General features: G+C 29.9%; 1 protein-coding gene across 1 annotated transcript in view; it reads left to right on the top strand.

The window, feature by feature from the left end:
- The window catches only part of LOC107452159 (cell adhesion molecule Dscam1), a 71,698-nt gene that overhangs the window by 39,191 nt on the left and 13,988 nt on the right, over nt 1-18,519 (top strand). The window contains exons 9-19 of the mRNA XM_043050066.2: nt 351-641; nt 2,673-2,792; nt 4,530-4,703; nt 8,001-8,148; nt 10,060-10,208; nt 11,376-11,507; nt 11,953-12,114; nt 13,301-13,371; nt 14,477-14,717; nt 17,485-17,583; nt 18,212-18,397. Coding sequence (XP_042906000.1) covers nt 351-641; nt 2,673-2,792; nt 4,530-4,703; nt 8,001-8,148; nt 10,060-10,208; nt 11,376-11,507; nt 11,953-12,114; nt 13,301-13,371; nt 14,477-14,717; nt 17,485-17,583; nt 18,212-18,397 — 1,773 coding nt within the window. The remainder of the gene's footprint in view (nt 1-350; nt 642-2,672; nt 2,793-4,529; nt 4,704-8,000; nt 8,149-10,059; nt 10,209-11,375; nt 11,508-11,952; nt 12,115-13,300; nt 13,372-14,476; nt 14,718-17,484; nt 17,584-18,211; nt 18,398-18,519) is intronic.

The raw sequence follows: 18,519 nt of genomic DNA, 5'->3' as shown, positions 1-18,519 counted from the left end.
TTTCTCGCTCTTTCATCACCAAAACATGCAAAATTAAATTCCAGTTCTGATACCACAAAGAACTTCACATTAAAGAAAAGACTCCGTACAGCTAAGAACGTAAAAAAAAATGTAGTCCGATCAGAAACTCAGCCTTCTGCACAGGAAATCAATCCCAAGCCAAGTGATAAACTAAAACTTAACAACCTTAATGACTGGATAGCATCAATAATTTAGATTTGAGAAAATAAATAAAATAAAATGATTGCATGTAAAAAAATACATTTACTTACTTAATGCATGCTTAAATAATAGTGTTAAAATATAATTTGTTTGATTTTATGATTTAATAAAAAAAAATTTTTTTGTAGCAAAACCCCAAGTTGCCAGATTTCTGCTGCAGGATAATTTGCACGAAGGAATGCGGACAGCTTTTACTTGTATCGTTCTTGCGGGAGATAGTCCGATGACCATTCAGTGGTTAAAAGATGGATTCCCTATCAATGAAAGAAGTCTGGAAGCCTCAATAATATTTGCCGAAGAAGGTTACGTTTCTACCCTGACTATAAAATCATTAGCCAAAAAGCATAGCGGTAACTATACTTGTCTCGCCACGAATGATATTTCTACAGCTTCATTTAGTGCTGAATTAAATGTCAAAGGTAAATAGTGCATCTACGTTTCTTTTTCTTGCCTTTTTCAGCCAAACAGTAAGACTTTAAGTTAATCATTGGCAATTTTCGATTACATAGATATAATTTTAAAGATATCCATTATAATTTTTTTTAAATTAATTTTGACAAAAAAGCCAGGGGGGTAAATGAAACGTCGAGGTAAAATTAGACAACGCATCTAAAAATATCGTGCTAAATATCACAAAAGAGATATTTCGAAGCGATATTTCAATAATCACAGTATCACATTCATCGTTTATCACGATATTAAATATCGTAATGAAGCTTTGAAATATTGAGTTTTATTTTTTACGACCATTAGCTAACAAACAAAAAATATCGTTAATAATGAATATCGATTACAATAAAAAAGTTATCACTACCTATAACGATGAGTATCAAATATGATATTATGATAATTATTGATTTTTATACTATCGTGAACGTCGCTAAATGTCATGTCCTGCTTACTTACTAAACATGTTTTCCTATCTGGGAAATGTCAATCTTTCGAATACGAGTTTCTGAAGTTGTTCTCCTTAATGCCAAAGCACTACTGCCAGTGATATCAACTATCCAAGTTTTGAATTCTTGAAACCTAGAAGAGCTTGCTTTTTAGAAAGAGAATTCGTGAAGAAAATTATAAAAAAATTAATTCCATATTCAGAATGAAATTCCAAGTTAACTAGATGTGTATCGTAGTAAAATAATTTTTTGAAACTATTGAGATATTTCGTGATTTCTCAGTTTTACAACAAAATAGTTCATTGCTAAGACATTAGTCAAAATTTTGAGTGGTTTTCTAATGATGGATCAACGCAATCTTGTTGGTAACCATCAATGATTCCATCATCAACCATCATAATTTTCATCGTTACCAACATTTTGATGGAACAACCATCACCTCAATGTAGGAATTTGAACTGATTTATGATGGTCCAATATAAACATTGCTACTTGTCCTGTTAATTTGTTGAAGTCGAACCATCAGAAGTTTCCTTCATTAGTTTCTTTGAAATGTTGGATCAATCATGAACCGCCATCTACCCAATGTAAAAATTCGGACTAAATTATGATGGTTCATCATAAAATAAATTGTTTTGCTGGTGTATTCCTGCTGAACTAACAAGAATATATATTAAACCGTCATGGAAATGTATTGTTGTACCATTATGGACCATCATGAATTACCATCATAATATCTTAATCATCGACAAAGGTATTTCCCTGACTCTTTCTAGCTGAAATCATATATTTCCATGAGTTACTAACATTTATATTAAATTTCGTGAACGCTATCTGGACTATACCGCAAATTTGACTATAAGAATTCTGTTTTTGGAATTATCTTACGTCTCTGAACTTGTAAGATTAAAAGCCCAAATTTAGAGCACAATTCAAGATGAATAACATTGAGTAAAAGAATTGAATAATCCAAGCCAGAGCAAGTATTTTGTCAAACAGTTGCGACCAATGTAAAGATAAAAAGTGCCACAGCTGCACTTCGATGGGAGTGAGATATTCCCTAATTCTTGTCAAGGAAGCCCAGCAACTTCCGGCAGAGTCAAATAGCACTCTTTGTTTAATCCTAGAATCAAGGCTTTTTGTCGCAAGTTTCACAGAGTGGAAAGGAAGTGCTCTCAAGGGCACTTGGAAAACCACTGCACCCTTCTTTACCAGAAGGTTTGTATCTTCATTTACCGAGATCCGCAGGGATGAAACTTAGAAGTGCATTATGTCAATGATGTCGATTCCTGTCTTTTTAGAATAAATGTTTAAGTAATTTCAGTACTTAGGAACAAATGGGATACAGCATACATTATCACAGTTCAAATAATAATATTGAAAATGATGTTACTGATTCGAAGTTATGTATTCAACCATACAACTAAGTTGTTGCTTTTTTCATATAATAATTCATCAGGTTTTATTTGCTATTATAAGAAAACGTTTATTAACATGAATACCGATAAAATAATATCAATATACACTATATACTACATACACTGTTTTTTGCAGCACCACCAAAATGGATATTAAAGCCTAGCGATATTAGTGCTGTCTCTGGTAGAGCAGCCATGATTGATTGCCAAGCAGATGGTGTACCACAACCCCACATTCGTTGGAAAGTCGCTTCAGGTACTAGAATAATTTATACAAAAGTATTTTAAAAACGTTGGACATACGTTGGAAATTAGTAATTTAGAAATTTTAATATTTAAGCTACGAAAAAATTTGTTGTATCTTGGTGCAAAATCCACTAAGAATTTTATTTTTCTAAACTTAAAAAAGCCTATAAGATTATTTGGTGACGGTAGAAGCACCATTATTGGATTCACCTATATTGTAGAAAATTCCGGATTAAATTACTGTATGAAGTACCAGCAATTTGGACGCATCATCCCTAAAATCCATTTTACTCTAAAATCCATTTTTACCGTAAATATTATACCGTATTTCTTCTGCATTAATATTTATTTAATTAGAGTGATTCAAAGAATTTAGGGTAGTTGTCGCAATGAAAGTTGGGGTATTTTAGACTCGTTGTTCCGTAAACACGTTCCGGTGAAAATGTGTTTTACAGATAGAAGTATCGGCAATCTTATTGTCGCTACTTTTTACTGTAGAGTCAGATCTTAATTTTTTTGCAGTGTATAATATACACTGTAATAATTATACTTAATACAACGGATGCAAATAACTTAGTGAAGGAACAAAATAAGAAAAAGTAAATACTTATTGAATAATAGGTTTATCACATTTGAGCGGTTTAATGTTGAATTTTTTTTACTTTATTTTTTATACCTGTCGTTGAACAGCTGACCCAGTTCTGTGTTTGCGACTGCTAATGTTCAACGCGCATCAGTCACCGTCTTTGGCCGCGGGGAACCCAGGCCCCATTGGTAGGATGAATTGCATATATTCGGATGTTCCTTCAATTTTAATATTGTTCAAAATTTCTGCAATTGTATAAATATGATTGTAACGCCGTGATGGCTCAAGGGCTAGAGGGTTCGCCTTCCAATGAGGTGAACTGGGTTCGAAACCCAGTCGATACGAATTCCACATGCGGCTCGCACCAACCACAGTGCAGACGTGAAATATCCTCAGTGGTAGACGGATCAAGGGTTAGAGTCCCCTTGCCGTAAGGCTAACCGTGTGAGGTTCTCGCGCTCTTCCTCTCCATGTAACGCAAATACGGGTTAGTTCCATCAAAAAGTCCTCCTCGAGGGCAAATTTCTCCCAATATTCGAACCAGCAATTTCCTTGTCTTCTGGATTGAGCTCAAAATTAGAAGGCTACGGAGTTGAACATTAGTAGTCGTAAGCCCATGAAATTGGGTCGGCTGTTCAACGACGGTTATAAAATAAAATAAAATTGTGAAAATGTGTTAAATTGAATTGCATTCCCTATCAAGCTAAACAGAAGTACGAGTTATTAATTTGTCACAATATTACGGTTCAATTCGAATTATTATGGTTAATAGGAATATTATGGTATGGTTGTAGCTTTCCAGAAGTAATTGCTGAAGGATTTACCGACAAAAATGCAATTATAAAACATGCGTAATCTAGCTTACTTGTTTCGTGCATATATCGTCGCTTTGAAGCTAAACCGTGGTAACTCAAAAAAGCAAGTATTTCAGGAGAGCGATTTCAAACTTCCCGCGCTAATGCTAATCGCGGCAATGCGGGGATGATTTATCTGCTCTCGAAATTAACTTAATGGAACTATAAAGATAACAGGTTATTTTTCTAAAAGGGTGACTTTTTTTACACAAAATGACCCAAAAATCTCATTTTTCGACTTTTTTGAGTTACAACGGTTTAGTTTCAAAGCGACGATATAACTTTAATTTCATTCAATTCATTTCAGATCACGCTCACCAGAATTTTAAAACAATTGTAAGCAGTTCTCACATTCACATTTTAGTAAATGGTTCTCTAAACTTTCGAGGTATTGAAAAATCAGACAGTGGATATTACCTTTGTGAAGCCAGCAATGGAGTTGGAAGTATCTTAAGTACTGTAGTACGTCTAACTGTCAATAGTAAGTTTTTGCTTCAACTTTGTTTTTCATGTTTTTTATTTTATTTTATAAGTTTTATGTATTCATTTGCAATAGTTTCTAGTTTATCTTAGTTCTTTAATCGATCACGTGACTCAATGTTGAATTTTGAGAGGTAGATTCAGTTTTAGGGAGCGGTTTCTTAGAATTTACTAGTCGGCCTCAACACTTAAAATTAATTCTCATCAGTTATTATTTTCCTTTAAATCAGTATTTTCTATAAAAAAACAAAGCAAATGCTTCTTACGATAAACTGTTTTGTAGATAATCGGTTAATCGTTTCGAAATTAAAGTTTACTTGAATTTTAAATATGATGATTTGTCTCTGGAAAAAATATATTTTAAAAGAATATAGATTATTGGACTCAATAAGAATAATTAAAAAAAACGTAATTATACTCGTTAAAGAGACTCATAACAATTCAACTAGGAGATAATGTTTATCTTCCTTGTATTAAGTTTTTTCGTTTCGAAAATTTCAATATAAATGCAAACATTTACATGTAATCACTTTCTTTTTTTCCTTTTTTTTTTTTTTGACAACATCAACTCATGGACATGTTTGTAAAATAAAGATCTCGAGAAAGTTAAATAAATGTTTCTACAACAATCGATAAATAGTCATATTTATAGCGAAAAAAAATTTAAAAAACTTAAAATATTTTTCAAAAACATTAAAATAACTTTTACATTAACATTATTATTTATTTTAATTTATTTTAATGTACATTTGTTTAACATTAAAATAACTTTTGAATTTACATAAAAAAAACTTTATTAAGTCAACAAGAGAATTGTTTTACAAAATGTCAAATTTCAATTCCGTTGTTGCATTTTAGTGAACAGCAAATATGTCGCATGATATTTTAATGCAAATATTACAAATAATAGTTCTCAAATTAATTATCGAATATTATACTTTTATTCCGTCGTATTTTCTATACATGTTTCTAAACCCTTTTAAGTTTCATAGTTTTTCCAAAGCAAAGAAAAAATTATAATGTTTAAATTTAGAACCGAAAGCAGCTGCAACATCAGTATTTACGATTTTTTAATATATTTATTTTAATGTATAAATGAGAAAAAGTATCTACCTTTCTATAAAAATTTTTCTCCATCGATAAAATGTTAATTTACTCACCTTTATAGGTTATAATATTTTACATTCTGTTTAGCCATCATTCTAAAAATATAGATTGAGATCTTTTATATTTGCATGGCAATTATTATAACGAAAAGTGCACAAAATCCCAAAATTCTAATGAAAAAGAAAAAAGAACAATGTAACATTAAAATAATAAAACAAAAAACTAAATTTCATAATGAATATTTCAAAAATGCGCGAAAGATTAAAAATAGAAAGAAAAAATTTCTTTCAGAAAAAAAGGCTTTTTCTTTAGGAAATGGCGTATGTTCCGAAGGGAAACGAGCCGTATTCAAAATTTTTGACAGAAAATATTCTTTTTCAGGGGGGAAGGTATGGTGTGGAATTGACAAATGTAATAAAAAAAAACTTAATACTAATGGAAGTAGGCAGTGCATGTCCATTTAACTTTTCTTGTGAAACTTTTATGAGACAATTCAATTACCCAACTGAAAGCAAATGCGTTTTACAGATGTTGCAGAAATGTTTTTAACGAAATCTTATGTCAGAGTTAAAATTTCTTTAACTCACTGAAATTCTTATTTTTGTGTCTATTGTTTTAAGCTTCTACTTTTCATTGCTTCTTCTGCATGAGACGTTACATGCAAATTTGTTATATATCCGCATTATATTATTATATTATTCTTATTAGTTTCCAGTATAAATTAAATAGAATTATAATCCTCGCAGCAGAATTTTTGTTCATTTCTACAAGTACTTGAACATATCTAGTTCAGCTGACTAGATAAGTTCAGTTACTTGAACTTATCTAGTCAAGTCATACTAGTGATTGTAATCATCAAGAAATGTCATAAAAAATAATGTTAAGTGTTACTTAAATGTAACACTTAATAATTTTTATATCTAAGCCTCCAAGTAGGAATTAAAAGGGTTAAACAACAAAAAGTTTGATCTTTCAGAAAGAAGTGGGTCAGTTTTCTAATAAGAGGGACGGGGTGTTTTGGTCAACTGGCAGCCCAATGGAGGTAGGCCAGTGATAAAAAGTGCACAATTGGCCAATTTATTTTTACTGCTAGCATACAATGAGATAGTAACTTATTTTTTCGTGTCGGAGTCACCAAATCTCCAAGTATGATTTGGGTGAAACATTGTACAAACAGCATTATCACCCTGGAGGCGTCATGACCACTTCCATCTAACCAGTAGCAAGGACTGCTGGAAAGCAAATAACGAAACCAAGTTTTGTTTTTTCAGACTTCCATGATTCCTAGATGAGATTTTTTTTCTCTATGTTTAGTGATTTTGGGAAACTGCTACCCAAGTCTCGCCTTAACTACAATTTAACATAATTAACTATCGCATAATTAAGCCTAACATAAAACGTAACTAATAGCTTAATAAGTTCATGATTATAATTGATAATATTTTTTTAATTTTACTTGATTTATCTTTATTGTAAATCATTGTTGTATAGGGTAGTTGCTATAATTTAACCGCCTACATAATGCTTTTAATATGTAATTAATGTATGTGTAACTAATATACATATATATGTAATTCAATGCAATGTAGTTGAATTGTAATTTGAAAATTTAATGTAATTATAACTGTTATTGCTTAACCCTAACTAATCTATTCATTCTAATATACATGTTAATAATCATATTAACTATCAGTTTTATCAAATCATTATTACTTATTATATTAACTTAATTTAATCAATAAATCAATGTCCATTTTTATTCTAGCTATAACTTATTTTTGAACTCCACTTGGTGTAGCTGTAATCAGATTAATTGTAATTCTAATAATTTTATTATTATGCATGAACGAAACCATAGCGTACTACTACGTCTCCTGTTATTTAATTATTGCGATTGTTTTTATTTAATGTCATTAATACCCCTTTTTACAGCCAAGCCCAGACAGACCTTAGTGGATCAGTAAGGTTGTAGGATTAGGCAGTAGGAGCGCGGGACCTCACGCACAACTTCTGGGTGGCTGCTGGTGGTTGCTGAGTCCGATGGGCCTGGGTCTTTCGAACTTCTGAAGAGTGTGTACTCAGTGGCCTCTTCAAAGTCGTAAAACCGCCTTGCGGATAGGCTGGCCTTCTGCGGTGACTAAATTAATACCTATTTAATGGTTTTTTATACTAGTATATTGTATCATTTTAGGTGCTCCACAAATTCTACCTAAGTTCTTAATAATGAGTATCAAGAAAGGTGAAAAATTCACACTTGATTGTCAAGCAACTGGAGATCAACCACTGAGATTTACATGGAAAAGAAATAATCAAATGATTGATCCATCCTCTGAGACTAGGTAATGAATAATATTGGCAATCAGATTATTGAATCGTTAGATTGAAACTTATTGAGGTTTGAATATGGTATTTCAAATATGATACAAATGCATACGGTTAGAAATATTGAGTGCGTTGAAGCACAATATTTCACAAAACTACAGTACTAAGTTTATAAACATCGTAGAGGCAGATCAACTTAAATTGGATTGCATGTAACAAAGGTTTAAAAGCAAATGAGGCATAGATCAAGTTAACACAGTTTTAATGTTGCAATTAACTTGCGTTACGTAATGTTTCAAGGAACCAATATTGTATTTTAACGTTGAACCATTTTCGGATTTTTTTTCCATTTACTTTGCTTTTAGAAATAAATTAAATGTTCGAGTTCATTGATTATTGGACTCTTTTTAAAACTTTACCGCATGTAAATATGAAAGAGAAAATAATGCATCTAAATGCGAAAATAAAATTAGGACTATTGAGGGCAGTAGTCATAAAATCAGAATTAATTATTTTTCTACGCTATTGTTATTCGTGTAACATATTAATAAAATATTTTTTCTTGCTCTAAACCGAAAGAGAATTCGTATGTTCACAAAAAGTGACAAACAAATATATGCAACAAAAATGAAAAAGCACAGACTAAAAACAAAGCTAAAGATAAAGTTTTAATCACAAAAAATAATCATAGAGCATTCGTTCCGAGTTAAAAAGCAACCTGATGGCAAATTATTCAAACTTTCGAATTCAATTAGTTCGAAATAACTTTTGATCTATTGAACGGATCTTGTCTTTCTAGGACTCAGTCTTAATGATTCGAGAGAGTGATTTCAAATACGATTATTAATTAGTGCAGATGATATTTTAAGTCACGAAATCAGACTCGTTTTTTTTTCTGAATAAACATAACTTTCTTTCTACGGATTCAGATTTATGACCCCCAAAACATAGGGGATAGCCACATTCTGAGAAATATGGTCCCAATAGTTTGATCCGGAAAGGACCCCTTCTAGTCAAATTTCACTCTTTGCTTAGTTTATTATATCTTCTGAGCTTTTAAATAGAATTGAAACAGTTTTGCCCTCAATAATTAAATTATTTCATCCAAAGAAATTTCCATGCAAAAAATAACTTTTCACAAATATTTATTATCATTTTTTTCATTTATCCTTTTTACTTTATTAGTATTTGATTTAGAAATGGTAGAAAAAATTTTAAACTGTCTGGTATACAATTTTTGCATCATTATAAGGAATATAATTTTACGTGGCTAATCGGTTGAACAGTTTCTATGAAGTTGAATTTCAAAAAAGTCAGATATTTAAATTTTGATTTCTCAGGAACTATTCAATCTATTTTGTTCACAGTTTGTAGTTTGCCATATAAAATTATATTCCTTAAAATGATGTGGAAAATGTATACCTTACAATTCAAATTTTTTTTCTACCATTTTTAAATAAAATAATATAAAATAATATATTTTTAAAAAATATTATTTTTTGCATGGATAAAGAATTTTATAATTGCGTGCAAAAATTTTTCAATCTCGAAATATAACGAAATACCCAAAAAGTTAAATTATTATTAAGGGATCCGAACTTAGGACCACTCTCCTGAACAAACTGTTGGGACAGTATTTCCCAAATTGCAGCTACCTCCTATATTTCATAGATCAGATATTCGAATCCGTTGGAATAAAGGTATGTTTATTCAGAGAAAGTACGACTTTGCGTCTGATTTTGTAGCTGAAAATATCTTCTACATTTAATTATTCGAGTTTTTGAGGTCACCCTCTCAAATTATTAATCTTTAGTCCCAGAACGTAAAGATCCGATCACTGGATCAAAAGTTACTCAGGTTGGTCCATTTTTTTTGCGCACTGAACATTTATACAAATAAATATATTCTTACAGAAAGTTTCTTTTTAGGTATTCACTTTCCATGAAAGAAACTGGTCTGGGTGTAAAGTCTACATTAACCATTGATAAAACAGAGAGGAAAGATTCCTCTTTGTTTATTTGTACAGCGATAAATGATTACGGAGAAGATTCCATGAATATCCAAGTAACCATTCAAGGTAAAACATCATTTCATTGATTGAAATAAAACAAGTTATGGAGTTGCAGTTTGTTTTGAAAACAAATTTACATTAAAAATTTATAATTAAATTATTTCTTTTTGAATTAGATTAACAAGTTTTAATCATCTTTGATATCTAGAAATCAGTTAGAATAACAAGGAATCACATTAAATTGAAAACCTCGCACGTTAGAAAAACATTTCAAGAATCGCAAGCAACCTATTGTAACAAAAAAAAGTGCAAACGATCTTCCCTAATTCCAGAGCACTGAAATTCCGGAAAATCCAAACTTTTCGTATTTTAAAATGTTATAAATGAAAAAAGTATTTGTAAAAATAACCATTATGGGAGTACACGACTAACGGAAAAATATATGAACAAAACTACCTGACTATGGTAAAATTTATCGTATTTATCGCTCTTTAAACTAAACTCAGTGGCGCGACAGCCCATAGAGGGCCAAGGCCTACTGTGCCCATCTCAGTTTTCTTGACCTTGGGCTCTGGGGTGCAGGAGCAGATGTTCCGGTCAGGTGGTCAGCCGAACGCGGAACCCCCTGTGTTTAGTTCCCAAGCATGCTTGGTACTCATTTATCGACCCACTGAAGGGATGAAAGGCTGTCGCTCTCATTTATCGCTCTTTAGGAATAACAAAAATCTCGGAAATATTTACCAAAGCAAGGATGACGATTTTGTCAAAATTAACAAAAAAATATATATATTTTAGTAAGTGCAAAAATTTTGTAATTGTGGTAAAATTTGATTATTTTATCTTGATACAGTAGATCGTGGCATAAAAACCATTCATTTAGACAAATTAAGTTTTCTATTTAGCATGTTTACTAAATGAGTGGTAAAATTTTTAAGCCCACAATATTCAGTATTTTATTATTCTTCAAATATTGGGCAGTTTTTGATAACATTTGACAATTTTGAGTCAAAATCAAATGTTATCAGCAGTGTTAATTTCGCCGAGTAGTGATAATCAGCGAAAAAAAAAATCTTTTTTTTTAATATCATTCCCAGTATTATAGGAAAATAAAGACAGAACTTATTTAAAAAATAAAACTCTTAAATGAAAGTTTTTAAATAATCTTTCTAGGGTAAATTGATTTTTCAATATGCTGCACTTTTAACTTTTAAAAATGCATGATATTTTTCTTAGACCTACCAGATGCTCCTCAAAATTTAGAAGTTCATGATGTTTCTAGTCGAAGCATCCGATTGACCTGGGACCGTCCATTTGATGGGAATTCTCCAATTACGGAATACACTATAATGTGGAGATATGCAGATGGTAAGTTTCTAATTTGAATTAGTCGCCGCATCCACCCCCAATAAATCAAAATTATAAACTTCAAAAAAAGGGAAATAAAACAATTAAATAACTATATCAGATTTTTATGTATGAAAATGCGATCTTAATGTGTTCAATTAGCAGTTCTTAAACATCCAAATTTATTAATTTATTTCATACTGTTTGTAAAAAAGTCAGGCACAAAAACGTATTTTCTTTGAAACAAATGCACCCTTTTTTGAGGAATGATCAGATTTCTAACTCTCAAAACTTTGGATGAAGAAATGATGAAAATTTTGAATGTCTTTATAAGAGTGTTCACATTTTGAAAGAGGGCAAAAATTACCAATGAACTTATAAAACGAAAATGAGCTTTTCTATATCATTTATGGCCATTTTCTATCGATTGAATTTGGACAATAATTTGTTTTCCTTTTTTCCCCAGCCGAATCAACAGACGATCCTATAAAGGTGCAAGGAAAAGAAAAAACTATAACAGTAAGAGGATTAAAGCCGAAAACTAAATATTATTTTCGTGTGAAGTGTTCGAATTCTATTGGAGAAAGTCAATTTGGAGCTGAAGTAGCAGCAACAACTCTGGAAGAACGTAGGTACAATGATTTAACCGTAATTAAAAATTTAAATGTAATTATGAATTATAATAATAATAATTGCTTGATAGATATTATAATCAGATTTTATTAGGTATTATAAAAAGATAAACTTACATCATTTTTTGCAGCTTAAAATAACGTAAACTTGACATTTTTTCATACTGCTAAAAAAAGAAAAAAAAATCTTCAATGGACAGGTTTATATTCAATAAAATCCTTCTTACTAACAGATCATCAAAAATAGTTCACTAAAACTTCTTGTTGCACTATGATTCAAAAATAAGTCATACGCAGTTTTTAAAATTTTTTCCACCGTCTATCACTAGTATGATTATGAAACTATAAATACAAAACTATACAGTTTTGTACCACTTACACAACTAGCATGTTTTCAAAACCGTAAAAAGAAAATTTAATTTTATGTTGGAGTAAGGCTTTTTGTTAGGTAATGGGCAAAGGAGAGTGCAGGACAAGAATTGGGGAGTGCAGAATGCAGGTATTTCTTCATCTGCTGAAGAGAATGGAGGAACTATAGTGGTGTTAACTCTGCGATTGGAACCCCAAGTACATACGTAATGAGACTGACTGATAAACCCTCTCGGCTATAATATGAACGCAGTGGCAAAGAACTAAATGGCTTCATTGGGTGGCATATTTGGTGCGATAAAATTCTGGTTGTTTAACCTTATTAGGTGATAGCAGTCAATAAGAGGATTCTGTCGCAGTTTACAGTTTGATTAACAATTTTTTATGGGTATTTGACATTTTTATTTGAATATGGTGAAATAGCAATTAAATAAATTGTTATTAAGTCATTTTTTCCAAGAAATTTTTAAGAGTATATGATCTGAAGTAATATATGGAACATTATATTTTACAGATTTGTAATATTAAAACTCTAATTCATACCAACTAATTACTGATAAGTAAATAGTTGAAATGCTCTTACAAATTTTAAAAGCCTAAAATTACCATGAAAATTTTTCGCATTTTTCAGCTTTGAAAGTAGTGAAAAAAACTAAATTTCGAAATAAAGTATTGTATGCTAGATTTAAAATTTATTTAATAGCAATAATGCTGTGTTTATTTAGTTATAAATTCAATGCAAATTCCATTATTTATTTAAATATATTGTATCACCAATTTAAATTTTATTTCATTTTATTTGTTTATTTGTAGCTCCTAGATTGCCACCAATTTTCGTTACATCAAAAGCAACGTCTTCAAAAAGTGTTAATGTAACTTGGCAGGTAACATATATCGTTATATTTGCTTACAGATTTTTATTTTTTTACTTAATGCTATGAAAACCCTTTTTTTTCAAGAGCAATCTTATGAATGTACACATTAAAAATCAAAGAAAAATATTACGAATCTCTAAGATTATTGTTAAAATTAAATAATAATAATGAAACGCATGCCTCAAAACCATAAATCAAAACCTAAGGAAAGTAATAAATAGAAGAGGATATTATCAATGACAAACCCTCTTTCAGAAAGCCCAAAAGTTCTAGCTATAAGAATGTCGTTATTAGTTAGATGTATAATAATGAAAATATATGATTAATAATAATTGAAGTATGTCACAAGACCTAGCTTCAAAGGCGACGTCTGTGATTAATGAAGTAAGATCTTCGCAATAACAAACACTTTTAAACAGTTTTGATTTTATTCAATTCATTATTATCGAAATTAAGGTCACAAAATTATGTTTCAAAGACTAAGGTTTGTAACGAATAAAAGAGGTTTTTTTTTTCAATTTTGATTCCTTCGAATAGCACAAGCTGTGCTTCCTCTTTCGTGGCAGTCTTTCCGACAAGAAACCACGTGATTTACAACGAAATTTTTAAACAATTTGACTTCTTATCCCCATTCGAGTATCATATCAGTTTATTTTGGGAGTAAAACGTTCTTTTTATTGACGAGATATTAAGAAAGGTAATGCAAACACTAGCCACTGAAATTTACTGAGTGGTATTGATTTTTAAATCATTATTTTATTAATTACTATGCCTTAAAAGGCACGTAAGCTGATCTTAACCTCTTTGATTTGTTTTTTTTTCTTTCGTAGTGTCACTGATACTAACACTAGAAAGGACTTATAGTTTGTTTAACTCTTTCTATAAATATGATTTTTTTTTCTATTTTCTCTAACATAATATTAGTTTAGATATATCAAACTGAATTCGAACTCATTAAGTTAAATATTCTGCAATAATCTATGACCTTTAAGATAACTCTCTTCATAAATACAATTTTCATGTTTAATATTGAGTTTTTCGTTTATTATAAAAACAAATTACTACATTTTAATTCATATATTTTCAAATATATGACAATTTTAAACGTTTTTAGATGTCTTCTGAAGAAACTGATGGATCAAACTATGATGGATTTTATATCGGCTATAGAATGAGTTCAAGTTCTGAGCCTTTTACGTTTACAACCATTGAACAGTCCCGAAAGCATTTAGAACATTTTTATGAAGTTAAAAATTTAAATCGTAACACTGATTATAGTTTTATTGTCCAAGCTTTCAACCAAAGAGGAGCTGGTCCACCAAGTGAAACAATTTCAGCTAAAACTATGGAATACGGTAAGAAGAATGAAACTAATAAATTTTATTAATGAAATTTGTCAAGATAACTGATATAAAGCTACAAGCTTAAGTGGTTCACTTAAAAAAAAAAGAAACACTGATCATTTGAATGTAGGTGCAGCAAAAAAATTTAATAAAAAAATGTTAGATGTCAATGATATAGATGGCGCTTTGTATCCGTGTTGGCTCAGGGGGGCATCCCAATGAAATGATCCCTGGTCAATACGAATTCTGTATCCAGCTCGCACCGACTACTATGTGGTCGTTAAATATCCTTTGTGATAGACGAGTCGCAAGTCAGTGTTCCCTTGCCGTCATGATAATCGTGGGAAGGTTCATGGTTTTCCTCTATGGGTAACGCAAAGGCTGGTTAGTTCATCAAAAAGTCCTCCACAAAGGCAAACTCCTCCAAACACTAAATCCAGGAGTTCCCTTGTCTTCTGGATTGGGTTCAAAATTGCAAGGCTTCAGAACTGAACATTTGCAGCCGTAAACTCAAATTTGAGACTGCAGTTTAAAGAAGTTAAGAAAATATAAAAAATATAAAATGGATGGGGCTTTGAATAAATTAATTATATTAAATCCCTTACTAGTAATGTTTTTACACAGCCCTTTTAAAGTCAAAATCTGTTATTAATTTCCTAAAATACATTTTTTTTATTTTTAATTTCGCTTCTAATTAGCAATCTTTTAAATATAAATCTTGAGATTTATTCTAACTCAATAAACTAGGGTACTTCAATTGGCGAAGAAAAAAAAATTAAAACTCTATTCAGAAAATTATTAGTATAATGACTAAGTGTCAATTAGAGCTTTACAAATTAAACTAAAAGTTGTTTTAAAAGCTAATTATTGCTCATTTATTGAAATACAAGTATTTAAAAAAGGCTTATTAAGTTAATGGCATTGTGTAATTTTTAATTTACCTTAGGATGAAACTCAAAAGCTGTAAGACGGAAGAGCTTTTAAGTCTAGAAATATGAAGCTTAATTTATTCGATTTTGTTATTATATTCACAAACACAAAATTAACAAACTCAAAAAAAGGGAATATTTTTAATAGAAACTTTTGATAGAGTAGGAAAACAGCTATAAGATGAGAATAATAAAATTTAACGAATATTTCTTTCAAACACTTACATAATCCACTAGTTTAAATAGGCATGGATGAGGGAAATGAAAAATTTTCTAAAATATGCCTTTATTTAAATATGTGAAGACAAGCAGTTTTATTCATTTGGTTTCGAAATTCTTTGGAATATTATTTTCAATCATAACTTCAATATTATTTCTGGAATATTATTTTCAATCCTAACTTCAATATTATTTCTGGAATATTATTTTCAATCATAGCTTCAATATTATTTCTGGAATATTATTTTCAATCCTAACTTCAATATTATTTCTGGAATATTATTTTAAATTAAAAACTTACGATATATATTAAAAAGGACATGCTCGATGAAATCAAAATATTTTTAAAAAGCTCTAAAAACACGCCTTTGTTATAAATGTGAAGATAAGCATATTCTACCAATAACGTGCTGACATTTTTTTGAATATTACGTCCAAACATTTAAACAACAACGATGTTTCTTAAATGAGCATGATTCACGAGATCTGGAATATCTTGAAAAAGATTTCTTTATTTAAAAATGGAAAGACAAGCAGCTTCTGTCGTGTGTAGTTATGGAATTTTTTCGAATAATATTATCAAACTTTAGATAATTCAATATGAAGTAATAAAATTTTCAAGCATTTCTAAAAGCATGCTTTTAGTTAAAATTGTGAAGACAAGCTGGTTCCATCTTAAAAGTCGTATTTTTAACGCTTTTGCAGAAACTTTTTCAGAAACATGAGTGAGGTCTATCCCACGTTTCACAAGCTACTTTAAGTATATTTCATCACAATATTATTTTTTCTCAAATTTCACTAATTCTTAAAAAGACTTTTTCTCTTATGGAGCCTATGAAAATTTCTATGCATTGGTTACTTAAAATTTTTAATTGCAGCAATATTTGCATACATTTATTGCCAAAAATATAAAACAAAATATTATTTTCCAGAGTTTGTCTATATGAAACAATGGCTGATACAGATCCTTATCTTGTTATTAATTAATATATTATATAATAAATATTGATTAGTTATTTAATCGATATTGAAAACATTAACTATTTCTCATTCCTGAAATTTGTTTAAAAATGCATAAGCTTTCTTTTTTTTACTTTTAACTTTCTTTGAAGCTTCTCAATCCTAAAATTAATGAAGCTATACATTTTTACTAGTTTTTAAAACGTTATTTACAATTGTATTTCGTCTTTAAAGTGGTATAACCTGATTTAAACCTTTACTTTTAACTTTAGGGAATTTTTGCTGTAATACGTTACGTTTTTACATCTGAAATAGTAAATGTTTAGCTACTGGTCAGTTAAGTCAATCGGTTAACATTTTTAACGCAATTCTTTAGTCTTTTTTCAGATTTTCTAAGCGTTGCTATAGTTTTGATGAATTAAACAAAATATATTATTCAATTTTCCTGAATATTAAAAAAATTATACTTTTTATAGAGAAGACAGTCGATTAAAAATTTAAAAATTGAAAGGTTATTTGCAGTTGAAATTCAAAAAATAATACATCGTTTTTACAACAGTAATTTAAAAAAAACATTCCAACAATAAGTAAAAAATATCTGTTGTGGATTTTTATTTATCGCTTTTTTCTTTAAGATTTTAAATTTGTTTATAGATTGTGTTTTCTCGTAGATAGACCTTTACCACCAGTAATTAAAAGTTATTACGCCACTACAAATTCTATAAAAATCATATGGGAAAGCAGAAGTCTACAGCATGCACCTACTACAGGTATAATCATTTTCACATTACAATAAAAGTTGTTTTTCATACATATATGCATTTCATATACATATATTTCATATACATATATTTCATATACATATATTTCATATACATTTATTTCATATATGTAATTTATATTTAGAATATGTGATTTAAGCAAAAATCTTCCTCAGATACACAAATCATTTGACGTATTTTATGCTAGTTATATTTTTCTGAAGCAGTACTCTGTGAAAAATTCCAGATCCAATTATGGTAAAAGTATCAGCACTGAGGTAACCCTCAGTGCTGATACTGTTTTACGGATTTTGTTACCGTAAATTCCACTCTTAGCAAAACAGGTTGAGGAACAAAAGAATTTGGTGTACAGTAATTTTTAAAGCAGTATTCACTGTAGAAAAACTAAATAACTCTAATTAAATAAATAATATTCTAAGCATTGCAGTATAATGATTTATAATAAAAATGGATCTTACTGTAGAATTGATTTTGCTGATGATGCCCCTAAAATGCCGTTATTTGTATCATAGTTTGATCCGGAATTTACTTACAGAGCGGTACATCTTTGTATCCTTTTATTTTGTATCCACATAATTTGTATCCTTGAACCACTGAATAAAATTGAATTTTTCAGGATTGACAATCTATCATAGAACCGATGGGGCAGGTTGGCAAGAATCAAATGTTTCTGGTGACAAAGCGGTGTACACGTTGCATGATTTACTCTGCGGGACGAAATATTATTGTTTTATAGTTGCATCTAACGATGCAGGCAGAGGAAATAGCAGTGAAACTATAACAACGAAAACTACTGGAAGTGGTGAGTAAAGAAGATTTCTACATTTTTTTTTGTAAATATTATAACTCTCTTCCTGCTAGAAAACAGTGCAAAATTATATACACTGGTTATCACAAAAATAAGGAAAGATTAAAAAAAAAGTA

Source organism: Parasteatoda tepidariorum, chromosome 10 (genome assembly GCF_982258835.1).
Source record: "Parasteatoda tepidariorum strain Cologne lab strain chromosome 10, Ptep-v5.0, whole genome shotgun sequence".
NCBI classification, from domain to species: domain Eukaryota; kingdom Metazoa; phylum Arthropoda; class Arachnida; order Araneae; family Theridiidae; genus Parasteatoda; species Parasteatoda tepidariorum.
The sequence above is the reverse complement of the archived record's forward strand: the minus strand, read 5'-3'. Positions and strand labels throughout refer to the sequence as shown.